A 15,712-nucleotide genomic window follows, 5' to 3' on the forward strand; every position below is an offset into this window, starting at 1 on the left:
CAAGTTGTAACACCTGTAGAAAACAAATGTGTCTAAAATATTTTAGGCAATGGTCCCACATATGGCTAAGCATATAGTAGCAATGACATCTTTAGATTGTTTGGCCTTCTTCCCTGGGCTGATGCTTGCTTACAAAATACTACAGGGAATAGAGGCAAGAAAATTCTATTCTTGAAATCTGCCTGAAGTATGAGCTTCATGGTGCTTCATGGAATGGCTGGCCCTATATGGGCATGCTTTAATATGCTAGTTTAGTGTGAAGGACTATAGCTGAATTGCAAAGCAGTTCACAAGGGACTTGCACTTTGAAGAAGACTTCTGGAATATTAGCATATTCATTTGGAAAAAGTTATATCACAATGGGCTATTCATGTAACTTCTTAAAATCTGGGAGTCTGTTTATGGGGTTATGCTTGAATGGTATGAGTGACTCATTGTAACATGATAGATGTGCGTTTGGCAGTGCCCTGTCTTGTGAATCAAATGTCGATGATGACACTATAAAACAAAGAACCGTCATATTTCTGGTGGGTTTCTTTGTGTGCCTTTTGAAAAAGACAGCACTAGAGTGATTTCACACATACTGCTTAAAGCTTTTCTCTGACTGCTGAAGAGCACAACACAAAAGCCAGAATCACAATTTTAAATGTGTTTTTATTTGTTTTGTTTGTCAAATGAATAATGGCTATGAAGGAAAGTGAATTTACAGTCACATTTCATGATTCACCTGTAAAGAAATTTGTTCAGTCTGAAGCAGGTTTTGTCCTCCACTCACTTTTTAAATACAGCTGTAAACATATTTAAGAATGCCTTTTTATGTTTTAACTTCTTCCTGCACCAAAGTTTCTTTGTAATCATTATTAACAAATATTGCTTGCTTTTTTGCCTAATCCCCCTACCCCTCTTACCTAATTTTCTTTTCTCTCTTTTAGCCTCACCTACTTCACAGGGTGTCTGTTGTGGGGAGATGGAAGGGAAGGTGATTGTAAGCTGCTTTGAGACTCCTTCAGGTAGTAAAAAGCGGCATATAAGAACCAACTCTTCTTCTAAATGAAAATGGTACAACAGCCAAACCTTCAGGCAGCCAATAAATGAAAATGATAAGAAAAGGATGAACTCTGACCATTATAGAGGCAAATATTTAGTGCTGATGCTGTATTCGTCTAGGCAACTATATGTAACCAATAGTAGCTAAAATCTTGTCAAGAATGCTCTGATCTGCTTTCATCTTATACTTTTATCCTCTCATTGTCTTGTTGGTTCTCTCAGAAAAAGGACTGGAGGATAGCAAGTATGGTCATCTACAGATTCATTGTAACCCGAAGGCTCGCGGCGGGCAATACATTGTAAATGAATGAATGAATGAATGAATGAATGAATGAATGAATGAATGAATGAATGAATGAATGAATAAATAAATAAATAAATATAGTGATGCTTCCAGCTAAGGTATAAATCTTTGCTCATGATGGATTGGAAAGATAACTTCCAAAAGTCTCTGAATATGTAGGAAATATAATGGTAGAACTGGACTTTTAATTACTACAGGTATTTATGACTATCTTAGGTTCGTGCTTGTCAAGAGCCGTGGCAGAATTTTATATCCCTATTTCAGAGTTTGCAGATGCTTGTAGCCAACTTTTAGGTATGAACCTTGCCTGCCTCCTGTGTATCAACATTGCTATCTTTGATGCTGGCCCATGGATGACTCCATCCTTGCCCCAGGTTTATTCTGGAAAGTTGCACAATAAACCACTATTCTCTAAGGTGGCAGATATTTTGTCTTTCAACATACCTTTCTTGGCAGTTTCTGTGAAGCATGAATTTAACTAGCATTTTCAGAAAATGAGGTAAGACCTCATTATCTGGGCTGGCATTTAGTGTTTTTTGGGGTGAAGTGCTACAGTATTTTAATTAGAATACTTTATCTTTCAATAACACCCTCATTTTATTATCTATTAGTTATTGTTACATGTATTAAGCCTTTGGGATCAAGGAAGAAACAAAAACTACCCGACTAACTAAAAGCAGAAGCAAATATGATTTCTTTCTTTCTTCTCACTGGCTGTATCCTCCCTCCACCACAGTGAATGATGAAAGTAATTTTAATAATATGCTTTTATATAGCATTTAGTAAAAGTGCATATCATCTTTAAAATGTTTAGCAAACATCTGTAAATTCTTACTAAACATTGTGAAGAGTATTAGTTTCCATGTTATCTTTGAAAAGGAGAATTTAAGTATTGATACATAAGCTTACATAATTACATAATTCAAGTGGCACCTTAAAGACTAACACAATTTGTGGCAGGGTATGAGCTTTCTTCAGTGACTCATAAAAGCTCATCCCCTGCCATAAATTGTATTAGTCTTTAAAATGTTACGGGTCTGTTGCAGTTTGAAATGATGATTGCCACTGAATATTCCAATGCCATAGGAGTATTCAACCGAAAAGTTGGCGTATGGTTTCAAAATCATATGAGATCTTCCACTTTCCTCATTTAGCAGGTCCATGATAATTCCCTCTTCCAGATCTTCTGGCTGGCCTCTTCCAGTTCTCTTCCCTTTTCCAGATCTTCCTGCTGGCCTGTTAATCTCTTCTAGACCATCCCCTCTTCCAACACCATTTCCTAAGTTCCAGGCTGTCTGATAAATCTATGTGCTGCTTTTCTGTACTTTTCTACTCTTCCTTAAGGATGCTTGCCTGCTTATGCTGTCTCTTCCTAACCCTGTTCAACCTAACCAGTGGAAACCAGAAATCTTTTGCCTAGTTTAGCCTGCTGTGACACCACATAAATCCATCCAATCACTACAGAGGCCCTTTAACTCAAAAGACTATGTGGAACATTACAGTGTAGATTTCCCCTTCCCCTCCCCCCTTTATTTTTTTACGCCTGATCTACTCATGTGGCAGACTGCAATGGGGCACAGAGTGCTGAGGTGGTGGAATAGACTGTACCACTTCAGGTGAAGGATTACATTTTTTTCCCAAAGCCTTACAATTAAAAAATGCAGGAAATCTTTAAACCGCCCGCGGCGCCACGGGCGCCGCGGACTAAATAAAAGAGTAAGGGCTGTGTGGGAGGAGTTAGGGCGGGCTCTGTCCGGGATAAAAACTCAGAGGAGCGAATCTCCTGGACGCCGCGCCACACACTCCAGTTCTCCGCAAGCAGCCATCCTGGCCGGATGGCTGCCACAGAGGAGGCTCGCCCCACTTCCCTGGGCTCGGGGAAAATCGCTTTCCCTCCGCCCACAGGATGCCCTTCCCCAACTATCCTCGCTCGCCCCCTCAATCCGCGCTTGCCGCCACTGCGGCCTGACCTCCAACAACAACGCACAGCCCAGCAGCCTGCCAACGAGCCGACGCCCGCGCTCCGACATCCGACAACGGAGAGGGCGCCGCCGACATGATGGCGCCACCGACCACCCGACGCCGGACCCCATGCCCTACCTGATAGCCTACGGTGCCTGCCCGCCACCACAGCAATGATGCCGCAGAGCCGCCACCCACACTCCAAAATGGCCGCGCCGACCACCAACGTGCTGACGACCCGCTGCCCACTTCAACTTCGCCGCCAACATCAGCAAGCCCGTCGCCCAGGCAAGACGCTCCCCGACCTCCGCAAGTCGCCACTGCCGCCGCGCCCAGCCTCGACCCTGCAAGATGGCCCCCGAGACGCCGACGCCGACGCCGAGCTGCTCCGCGAAAACTTGCACGCCGCCGGGACCAGCCAGCATGCTCCCCACCGTCCCACCTTCGCCGGTGCCGCTGCACCCAGCCTGCAACCTCCACGATCGCCCCCGGGACAAGGACCACTTTGCAGACAACGCCGCGCCCAGCCAATGTCCTCGAAGATCGCCGCCGACAGGAAGAGCCCGCCGCCAAGCCGCTCTGCGGGACACCGTGGCCCCAGACATCGCTGCACGCCCTCTGCTTCGCCAGCCACAATCCACCGCACTGCCCCCTGCTCCATGCTCATCCACCACAACATGGCCGCGGACGCCCTCCTCGCCTCCTTCACGGCGCAAATGCCTCGCCCAGGTAGGTTCCCTCGTGGTAGACTTGCACCATGCCCTTCTTCCCCTGGCCTCCCTGCCCACACAGAACTCTTCCCACATCACCGCGCCGTCCCTCCCCCTTCTAGCGCCCATTTTATTGCTTTTTAAAATGGGCTTAAAATCTAGTTTTTAGATAAAGCATTGAAAATAGCACCTGCAATCTGAAGTGGTATAACCCACTCAGCCACTGCAGAATTCTGTCTCAAAAGTCTGGTAATGATCTCACTTAATCACTTAAGTACTCCAATTCCATATATTAATTGGAAGTCTTACATGGGCTACAGAATAGAATTGTAACCCCTCCCAGCTGCATTTTAAGATGTGAGACCTTTTCTTGAGCTACAACAAACAAAAACAACTTCTTGACTTTCTTGTGGTCTTTTCTTTTAGAACCCACTGTGGTTACCTTTACCTTAGCTGTGGGAATGGCTGTCCAGTTTCAGTTTTCTAACTCTTGATATGTGGTAAGAAAAGAGACTTGAAGGGAAGTGGAAGGGAGGGACTGAGAGGGAGTGACTGAAAAATGAACAATTATCAAGCTGAGGCTCCTATGTAAGTCTCAATTTGAGCTGTTGGCTCATATGACTTTTCTAACTTGACCTAGTATTTGAAATCCACAAACTACACGTAAGAAAAAACAAACATACTTTTCCCTAGGTGCTTCTCCAATAAGAGAGAGATTGAGAAATTACACATATTTTTCCTACACAGAAATATAGGTGAAAGTTTAGGATGCAATATTGGTCACTTTGATTGAGTAAAGAAAAATATCCAAAGCAATTAAAACAAACACGCACACAAACATCCCTGTGAATCTATGCTATTTCCTTCCTTTCTCCTCCATGTTTTTTTTCCCGGTCCTAGAAACAAAAAATGGACCAGGAAGGTATCAGCACGGAAAAGAATTCTATGAAATGAAAGCTTTAAAAAGAGATGCCTACAACAGTATTTCCACAAACACACAAAAGGATACCAGTTTGCTAAAGGAAAGTAAAATGTGAACATCCCTACACCATGGTACCAGTAATGCTAAATATATTACCAATAGCAGTAGTCTCATGAAGTAAAAGGTAAAAATAATTATTAGCATCACAGAAAAGACAAAACAGTGTCTGCTAAGAGGACACTCAGCAACCTCCATTCCTAATTCCCCCTTTTACATTTCAGTTCATCCAGCCCTTCAGAGCTGTATGAACTTTATCAAGCCCTATTGGTAAACTCTCCTCATTCCTACTACTCTTTTTCACTCTCACTTTGGTAATTCTCAACATGGAAAAGACAAAGAGCTAGTGGCAGCAATTCTCTTCTCATGTTATAAACACATATACCACCTGCATATACATAAGTACATCTGTTTTTTTTTTAAAGAATCAACACCTGTTCACTTTAGAAATGAAACTGTGGACCAGTACCCGGATAACCATAAAGGGCTTTTCTGCATGCCATAAATATAGTGAAATACTTAACTGGTGAAGACGCTACTTTTTTAGCATTTCGCACAACGTCACTAACATCCAGTGTCCAAGCAGCAAACCACTAGCTACATCCCCCATTTTAAAGCACTTGCTGGGGAATCGCATGAGGTGGATTCCCCAACCTAAAAAGTGCCAGCTAGAGAAGAGCAGCCAGCAGGCCACACACTAAAGAAATGTACGGCAGCAAAGAAGTGCTATCTCCACTACCAATGTCCCGCCCTTGCACCCGCCTCCCTCTCCGTTCTCCCGGGGATGGATTCTTTTTTTTAACCAAACTGCCTGGAACAACGAATAGGCATTCAAGCATGCAGGCAAAGCAAAAAATGACTCTTTCCCAGTTGTCACACAAAGGATGCCTCTTTAAAGTCCCCCCCATCAGGAACGATTCTTTCCCCTACCCCCGAATCAAAGTACTCGAATCACTAAGGGCCCGATCCAGCTGTCTGGCCTTTGGTGCCCATGAAAGTCTATGGTGCCATAGACTATAATGGGAATTACGACATTCCCGCCTTTCCTGGGGCCTGGGGGGAGGGGGTTTGAGGTAGAGCCTCCAAACTTTCAGGGTAGCTCCAGGTTTCTCCCTATGGAGACTCCGTCCCATATGATATAATGGAGGGATGGGGGCACCCTCTTTGGGAGCCCCTAAGCATGGGCCCCTTTGACCAATCATTCTGAAATCTGGAGGGGAGTCAGGGAAGAGCCTCCTGGAGCTACCCTGAAAGTTTGGAGGCTCTACCTCAAACCCCAGGCCACGGGAAAGGTGGGAATGTAAAAGTACCCATTATAGAATATGGAGGAATGGGATTGGCTGCCTGTATTATTATTATTATTATTATTATTATTATTATTATTATTATTATTATTATTATTATTATTATTGGATTTCTAACCCACCACTCCCGAGGCTCGCGGCTAGTGACAACATGTAAAAACCCTGCATTGAGCAGGGGGTTGGACTAGATGGCTTGTATGGCCCCTTCCAACTCTATGATTCTATGAACCCCATAAAATCCGTAATACATAAAAACACCTAAAAATAATCCCCAACCCACCTCACCTGATGGCGGCGGAACTATCTGGAAAACCAGGGGTCATTGCTGATGTAGAGGAGGGAGCTCGATCTAAAAAGGGGAGGCACCAGCCTCAACCATAAACCTGGCAGAAGAGCTCCATTTTGCAGGCCCTGTGGAAGGATGGCAAATTCTGCAGGGCCCGCAGCTCCTCTGGGAGCTCATTCCACCAGGCGGGGGCCAGGACCGAAAAGGCCCTGGCCCTGGTCGAGGCCAGACGCGCCTCCCGGGGGCCAGGAACCACCAGTAAATGGATTGATTGACAGGCGGAAGAGTCATGTATTAAGCGCATTGCTCTCTTCTGCCATTTCTAGCAGCACACGTTGAGTGTAAGAAGCATGAAACGGTGGCACACAAGGCGAGACAGCAGAAAAGGTGAGGAATGGCTGGGAAGTGAGATAACATTTAGAGCTTTGCCATTCAACTGGCAAAACGCTATTTTTACTGATGTGTGGAAATGCCCAGTTTCAATCACACATTCACGTTGAATGCAATGTGAGAATTACTCAATGCATGTATAAAGAAAAATCAAGAGTACACGGTACTTGGATTGTAGATGTGTTCTTTGTAACTTGTGAACAGGGCTTTGAGAAATGTCAGGTTAATTGATTGAGTTGCCCTTGGTCTTATATAACTGCAAGAGAAGTCCCTCATCATCTTTTCCTGGGTCTTCCAGGGGCTGTACAAGTTATTCTTCACCAGTCAGTGAGCTACTGATAGCTCATAAGCTAGCTGTTGGAGATCACTGATATAGGTCATCATGTTTATGTAATTTCATGAACACAAAACAACAATGGAGACACCAACCACCCCCACAACTTTCTAAGCAGCAACCATACTTGCTGTGAAATGACTCTGTCCATTTCAAACAAACCGACTTAACTCATTGTTCCTTTCTTCCCATTAAGGTAGTTTTTGTTTCGTTGTAGAAGTTTGTATTGTAACATATAGAAAGTCTCATCCTCCCAATTGTCCAGAATTGATTTAATTACAAAGCTGAAGGAGCTAAAGGGAAGGGCTGTGACCCTGTGCCACACAAGTTTTACAACAGAGAGGTAGAAATTCAATTCCTGGTTTTATTCAGTTGAAAGCATTTCAGGCAGTAGGTGTTGGGGAAAAGCCACTGCAGAGTAAATAGGACTGAGGCAGATGAACTCCTGGTCTCAGTGAAAGGCAGCTTTATATATACATTCAAACTATTTGAGGTTCTGTAGTCCAATAATGAAAGGAGCCTCTTGTGGCGCAGAGTGATAAGCAGCAGAAATGTTGTCTGAAGCTGTCTGTCCATGAGGTTGGGAGTTCGATCCCAGCAGCCAGCTCAAGGTTGACTCAGTCTTCCATCCTTTTGAGGTCAGTAAAATGAGTACCCAGCTTGCTGCTGGGGGGTAAAATGGTAATGACTGGGGAAGGCACTGGCAAGGCCACCCTGTATTGAGTCTGCCATGAAAACCCTGGAGGGCATCATCCCAAGGGTCAGACATGACCCAGTGCTTGCACAGGGGATACCTTTACCTTTAGTCCAATAATGAGCTGCTGTTGGACCAAGGTCCTGCTCTGCACTTTGCCTATTGTAGAGTGCCAATCCAGCCATGGTATTCAGAATCTTGATTGGTCAGGAAGGTGACCAGGCAGATCCTTTAAAAATGCAACTGTCAGTTGGTAAACATGCTCCCCCCCCCCCCCCAATTTAACAAGGTTTGGTGAATTTTCAGAAGGTAGCAATAAATTCCAGGAGGAAACTACAGATGTAAAGAACGACCACAGCCTGTTTTCATCTACTAGAGAAAGAACTGCAAATGGAGAGTGGAAATTTCAGTCTTCTAGTTCCAGATATTTACAGTCTTGAGCCTTACAAACTCCATCACAATAGGATTTTTGTTAGCTTCACCTGTCCTCCCGAAAATCAAGATGTTAAAACCAGCAACTGGAGAGAAATTACCATCAGCTTACTGAAAACACATATTGTCATAAAGCTGTGGTGAGAAAGGGACATTCCAGGAAATAGGAAAGTATTGCTTTAGTCATCTATCCCTTATATTTTTGTACATCCCAGTCAGATCTTTTCCTGTCAGTTATGGCTGACACAGCCCTCTCTACTGGTCTGTCATTAAGAACAACATACTTGTCCTGGGAAAACAACACATCCTAAAAGAGAGAAAATCACATTGACAATAGTACTTTAGGTTACCAAAAGTATAAGGCAGCATTCTGCACAATGATGATGGGGGGAAGGGCTGATGGTATTAGTCAGCTCATGCTCAAATGCTATTACAGGAAACCAGCAAGTCTTTCCTGACTCAATGGTGACACTGAATATATCTTGATAGTTATTTAGTTGAAGCCACTTTCCCCTCAAACCACAAATCCATGAAGAGACTCATACTGGTCTTTCTGAAAATCATGCTTCCTCTTTGTTAGTTCCAGGTGTCCCTATGCATAAGTCTGGATAAAGCTTAGATATAATTTAGATATGTGAAGCAAACAAATTATATTGTAGTTTTTGTGGAAAGGAATGATGTGACATGACACACTGACAGAATATTATTTTTGTGCTACTTATATCTGGATCTGGATCTGGATCCCCACTCCCATTTATTACTCAATTATTTTTATTTATTCAGAATATTTCTATCTCATCTTTCCTTGTGGCTCAAGGCAGCTTACACATCACAGTTAAAGCATTACAATTTAAAACCAGCAGAATAAAACCCTATGTACCCCTCTCCCCAAAATGCCAGCAGTTTATACATTCAAAGCACTGAAATATAATGGCTTTGCAGTGTCTTCTGGAGATTTCTAATGATGCTGCTCTGGTCACCTTCTGGGGGGGGGGGACTCTTCCATAGAGGGGGAGCTATAGAGAAAACAGAGGGGCTCTGTTTGATGCCAGGTGGGTTGCCTTAAGTGGCGGACTAGCCAGTAGGTGGCAGTTTGAAGGCAGTTGGCTTATGAAGACAAATGGCAGAAGCCGGTCCTTTAGATATGCGGGTTAGGGAGTGAAGGGACTTAAAGGTCATAGCCAGCACGTGGGCAGGATGTGCTCCCATCTGCTACCTACCACACTCTGAACCAGCTGCAGTTTCTGAGTTGTCTTAAGGACAATCCAACATACAGTGCATTACAATGATTTAGCTGAAGGGTTACAAATGCAAAGATCTTATTGGATGTCTATGGCCCATTATGCACAGGGGGAATAACTCATATTTGGAGTGGAATGGCGGCGACTAAAATCATGGATAACGCACGGTGCCAGCTGCAACCGGCCGCAGATTCAGTGCATGCCGCCAAAAAAGCTGCGTTAGCGAAACGCGGAAGAAACCACAGCTTCCGGGTGACTGGAGCGCAACCAGAAGCGGCGCCAGGGTCGCCGCATGCATAATCGGTTACTCTGGGTTTTATCGCTGTTGTGTCCCATCCCGTGCATAAGTGGTTTGCTTCACTTCTTCCCCCTCTGTGTTTTCCATGTGACCTGAAATCGCCGTTTCGGCGGCCATGCATAATGGGCCCTTAAGAAAGGGCAGTCTTGCAAACCAGATGCAGTTCATAGAAGGAACTCCTGGCCACTAAACCACTCTGTTTTTTGAGCAGTTAAGCTGGGACCATTAATACCTCCAAACACTTACTTTACTATGCCAGCTCCATTTCATCCATTGAAGTAGATCCAAGCCATCTAGAACATCAGCCTTCCCATCAGCATCACCTGTTTTGTCTGGATTCAGATTCAGGGTATTCTGCCTTAGACACCTGGACACACCGGTTCAGAACAAACAGCACAGAGACTTCTTCAAATGTCAAGCTATTTCTAAAATTGATCTTCAAATTCATAGTCATTACTTGAACCTTCTTAAACCCAAGGGCCACTGTAACTATTACTTAGTCACCTAAGTTTTACTCAAGGTATAAACTTTTGTGTGCATGCACACTTTGTCACATATGGTATCTGACTGTATCTGGCAAAGTGTGCATGCACATGAAAGCTTAGACCTAGAAGAAAATGTTGTTGGTCTTAAATATGCCACTGGACTCCAACTTTGTTCTGCTGCTTTAGACCAACATGGCTGCATACCTGAATCTAGTCAGCAGCTAGCTTTGTCGAGTCACTTAGAAGGAAGAGAATCCCTGAAAAAGAAAGTGCTTCTTTGAAGGCTCTTCTTTATTTTTATTTATTTATTTATTACATTTATAGACTGCCCCTACTGAACCTGTTGTCTCGGGGAAGTTTACAACATTTGTAAATACAACAAACCAGTTAAAACCCATTAAAACAATTGAAAAGTTAAAATCAACCAAACATTACTAATGATACCGTAATTATGTGCCAGGTCTCATTGGCTAGACCAATTGATGGTTTAGGTGCTTGTATGAGCGGGAATGTCGGTATTACAGCAGGGAAGGCTCATTGGTGTTTAGCTTATTTGCTTGTCTGAACTAGCCTCAACTATTAGCCTGGCAGAAGAGTTCCATCTTGTAGGCCCTACAGAACTGTGGTAGTTCGTTAGGGCCTTGATGTTCTCTGGGAGCTCATTATACCAGACTAGGGAGTACCAGACGATTTGCAGTTGCTGAGGGAAGTGCCCTCTAGGGTAGCGATCCCCAACCTGTGGGCTGCGGACCACATGTGGTCCTTCGACTAATTGGAGGTGGGCCCCGAAGGACGCCTTCTCCCCCCCCCCCCCCGGCCCTTTACTTCATCCCCCACCAGCCCTTTACAACACAATTCATTGTTGTGGCATGTCTGTATCTTATTTTGAAGGGATGTTTAAACATTACCATAGCGATCAGAGAGCATTAGGGCAGTGGTTGAGAGTAGAGGAGTAAACTACCCCCCCCACCGGGCCTCAGTAAAAGGCGTTGAGTGGTCCCCGGCGTTGAGCGGTCCCCGGTGATAAAAAGGTTGGGGACCACTGCTCTGGGGGACATATTTAGATAGACAGTCCCTTAGATACACTGGGCCAAGTCCATGTATGGCCTTGAAGGTTAAAACCTGGAACTCTGCTGCCATAGTACTGGTCTAATATGGGCCTTCCATGGCATTCTGGTGAGGACTCACATGGCAGCATTTTGGACCAGTTGTAACTTCTGAATTAGGATCAAGGGTAGGCTTACATGGAGCCAGTTACAGTAATCCTGTCTTGAGGTGACCATTGCATGGATAGGTAGGTGATTGGCATGCTGAAGCAGAGTATATAACTAAAAAGGGAAACAAAACCCAACCTGAAAAGACAAGTTTGAGCTGCAAACATTTATTTGTTCAAAATACAAATACAAATATTTATTATATAACTTGTTATCATCAACATTGATCTAGAAAGTAATGCTCCAACCGGTAGGTATCACAGTTACATACACATGGTAACAGGCCTGGAGGATCATTATCCATGTGGTTGCAATGGGTCGGACAAGACTTCGCACCTAACAAAACCACCTGGTAACAACCAGTAGATATTGTGAGATAATTACAATGCTCTTCTGATTAACACATGAGAATGCGCTTTGACTGCATTGGACAACATAAAGAGTGGTAGCTTTTGGGATAATATTTCACAATGTAGGCTCCATATTTGACATTCTTGTTGTTGGACATTAAGGATTGGTAAAGTCTTAATATCCTTAAAGTTAACAGAGTGCCTTAGTGAGGCGTGTAATCCAGGAGCTGGCAGAGTGCTTGTGGAGTGAAAATAACAAAGAAACACACATTCACAAACATGGTACTTAACTAATATCACTATTGTTTAATAAAGAACTTAATACTACATACTTAGAGGTAAACATAAGGTTCCTATTCTATTCTAAATAGCTGCATGGAGAGAGATGCATCTCCCTGCCATCAAGTTGCTTGGAGGAGAGATGGAGGAGAAAGAGGATGGGACTGTGGAAACAGGAAATTACTCTCTAGGGACAGGTCAGTGAGATCAAAGGTGAGAGTGGTCAGTGTCCTATCTATCTCACTAATTCTATGGCAAGAGAGTCCTGTTTACACCCCCACAAGTCAGGAGACATTGCACAGAGAGCTGTTTTCCAACACTTATATGCAATGCATATCAGTTGGAGGATTGCTTTCTAGATTTTTTTTGCCAACCAATATTAATGTACTGAACAAGTGCATTTAAACTTATTTGACCACTGAGGAAGACTCCTTAGGAGGAGTCAAAACACATCTGTTTTTCCCCCTTATATGTTTAATGTGTTAATGTTGATTCTGTACTTGCTGTATTATACAGAATATACAACTGTGATTTAATCAGAGTTTTGAACTTTTATTATGTGCACATAATTATTAAAATATGTTCAAATGAGTAGCTGTGTTGGTCTGAAGTAGCACAATAAAATCAGAGTCTAGTAGCACCTTTAAGACCAACAAAGATTTATTCAAGGCGTGAGCTTTCGAGTGCAAGCACCCTTCGTCAGACTATTAAAGACTATTAAACTATGTGTTGAAGTAGAGTGCCATTTATCAGGGAATTACAACTTTTGGGAGGGAGAAAGTGCATTCTAATTGTTAGTAGTTTACATGGAGCCAAACAGCATTGATAACTTCAACCCCCCCCCCCCCATATCAGAAGTATTTTCCTTTGAGGTCCTTTCTAATGGTAGAAGGGCTTCCCAATAATTCCTGCTAAAAAAGAGAAGCTGCACCTGCAAGCATCCCAGTGTGATTCTCTTAACTAGGAACAGGCAACTCTTCAGTACAGCAAGAATGGTCTTATTAAACATGTTATCAGCCAGAAATCTTTAGGTACTGTGAATGTATTTTCCATTAATATGAAAGGTGTAAAATAATAGTAGACACATCGCTTTCATTTTTTAAAGGAAATGCTTGCCACTAAGTGTGTAAACTAAAACTTGTATCAGTCTTTGAAGATGTGAAACTGTCATTATCTCTGGAATTTTAGTAACTTTATTTTGTAAACATTCACCAACACCTTTCTCTGGAATCATAAGGGCCAGAAATATACTTTTTACAGATTAAAAAATGGGATTATCAGGAGTCTAAAAAGATTTCCAGGGAACATAAAATTGAAATGGACTGAGAATGGAGACATTGACAGCATATCTTTCATTTATATAGCAGAGTGCTTAAAGCACTTCATGTACTGTCTCATGGATCCATTGTCAATCCCTTCCTGTGTGGCCACACTCCTAAGAGCATTTTCCGTGGAGTAAGCCCCATTCGACAAAATGCAACTAACTTCTTGCTTAGGATGCCTCCCTGTATGCTGTCAGTACCAGCCTAAGCCTAGACTCGCTGTCTAGACCAAACCTAGCCTACATTATTACATTCTCAGTTCTCTGATAGCCCATTTCGAAATAATCCCCGTTATCCTATACATGCAACAAAGGGCCGGAGAAAAGAGAAATGTCATGCAAGAAACATATGTGCGCTACAGTCACGTGTCTGCCCGTGGGAGCAGGAAGTCCCGAGTGGCAAGGGGCTCGTTCAGCATGCATCCCTGGTGCCCCAGATACGTGTGACGCTGGCACATGGCACTGATGTCTGTGTTTAAAGCCACATCCTGAATAAAAGCACAATATACCATTCCAGGAAGCATTTCCTTGTCGGAGGTGATCTCCAGTCGTTCACGTGTGCTTTCCGCAGACACACGGCGCGTATCGCGTTGAAGCGTCTTCCCTGCAGGCATTCCGTAACGTGTGAATGAAGGGCGAAGCGGGAGCAAGCAGAAGAGGGGGGCAGGCGCTGCTGGGATCGCCCTCCGGCTGCCGCGGGGAAGGCGGGGGCAGGCAGGGCGAGGCGAGGCGCTGCCGGCAATGAATGAAGAGGCGAGCGTCCGGCTCCGCAGAGACTTGCCGAAGCGCCCCTAGTGTTTTCTGCGGCCTCCCGCACTGGAGGCGGCGGCGGCGGCGGCGGCGGGGCTGCTGTGTTCCCTCCGCCTGAGGGACCGAGCCGCGTCCCTCCCCTCGCTTTCGGCCCGGCCCGGCCTGGCCTTGCTCCGGGAGGAGGAGGAGGAGGAGGAGGAGGAGAACGGGGAGGAGCCGCCGCTGGCGCCGGATGCGCGGAGGAAACGGCGCCGGCTCCCCTGCGCAGCTCCGCCGGCCGCTCACCTGAGCGCTCAGCGGAGGCGGCAGCAGAAGGAGGAGTCGCCCGAGCCGCCGCCGTGATCCCGGCCCAGGGGGCGGCGGCCGAGAGAGAGGCCATGGCCGGGACCCCGCCAGCCCAGGCGGGCCGCCACGCCACCCGCTAGCAGCGCCAGGCCAGGAGGGGGGCCGGGACGAGGCGCACCGCAAAGGCCTGCAAGCCCAACGCCGGCCAAGGCAAGCCAAGCCGCCGCTCGCTCGGCCCTGCAGGGGCTGCCCCGCCGCTCGCGCCAAGATGTCCACCCGGACGCCGCTGCCCACCGTCAACGAGCGGGACACGGAGAACGTGAGTGCCGGGCGGAGTTGCCTGCCTGCCTGCCTGCCTGCCTGCCTGCCGCCTGTGCCCTGGTCGTTTCTGGCGCCGGGCGGCTGCAGGGGTGGCGACGGGGGGAACGCAGAGAGACGCCACTTTTGGCACCCGTGAATGGCCCGGGGCAGTCGTCCCCCCGCCCCCGCTAGGCCTTCCCCCGGGGCGCCTCTCTGCCTGCACTCAAGCCCTGTCTCGCTGGGGGATGCTCTTCCTCCCCCCTCCCCCCCCCCCCCCCCAGCCACACCCGGGCTGCCCTTCCTCTTGGCACTCTCCCTCCCGAGCAAAGCATTTTCTGGCCGAGTGTGCGTCTCTCTCCACCCCCCCCCCCCGGTCTGGCTTAGACCAGCAGCTTCCCAAGAGCCTTTTATCCCTGTCGACTCTATAGCTCTCTGTTCCACCCTCCCTTTCCATAGCTGCCCCCCCCCAGCGTTCATATCTTTATTTCTATTGAGGAGGACTGCTCCGCTCTTCAGCACTGATTCGGGGGGGGGGGGGGGGTTCTCAGTCTGCATATGCCAGACCTGCATCCTGTAGTGGGCCAGGCCTGGGTGTCTGGATGTGACCTCCAAAAACTGGGCTGTTCCTGTCTGTCTGTCACTGTATCTATCCATTAAGGGTAGGGTAAGATCTGCTTTCATGACTGTTTTGTCCCAGACTCCTCCTCCCTTCCATTTGCTTCTACTTCTAGAAAACAACTTCTTTCT

At 45.8% G+C, this 15,712-nt stretch overlaps 2 protein-coding genes across 8 annotated transcripts in view; one reads left to right on the forward strand and one right to left on the reverse strand.

Annotated features, from left to right (window-relative positions):
- Positions 1-14,759, reverse strand: part of LOC143838522 (uncharacterized) — a 31,602-nt gene extending 16,843 nt beyond the window's left edge. The window contains exons 1-2 of the mRNA XM_077339921.1: positions 14,140-14,759; positions 10,228-10,348 (exon numbers count right to left, since the gene is read on the reverse strand). Coding sequence (XP_077196036.1) covers positions 10,228-10,348; positions 14,140-14,759 — 741 coding nt within the window. The remainder of the gene's footprint in view (positions 1-10,227; positions 10,349-14,139) is intronic.
- Positions 14,760-14,832: 73 nt separating this feature from the next.
- Positions 14,833-15,712, forward strand: part of MARK1 (microtubule affinity regulating kinase 1) — a 79,071-nt gene continuing 78,191 nt past the window's right edge. For 6 of the 7 annotated variants that reach the window (XM_077339839.1, XM_077339874.1, XM_077339848.1 and 3 more), the window contains exon 1: positions 14,833-14,984. In XM_077339839.1, coding sequence (XP_077195954.1) covers positions 14,934-14,984 — 51 coding nt within the window. In that variant the 5' untranslated portion in view covers positions 14,833-14,933. The remainder of the gene's footprint in view (positions 14,985-15,712) is intronic. The other variant, XM_077339892.1, reaches the window with a different exon arrangement.

This window comes from Paroedura picta, chromosome 1 (genome assembly GCF_049243985.1).
Source record: "Paroedura picta isolate Pp20150507F chromosome 1, Ppicta_v3.0, whole genome shotgun sequence".
Classification (NCBI taxonomy): domain Eukaryota; kingdom Metazoa; phylum Chordata; class Lepidosauria; order Squamata; family Gekkonidae; genus Paroedura; species Paroedura picta.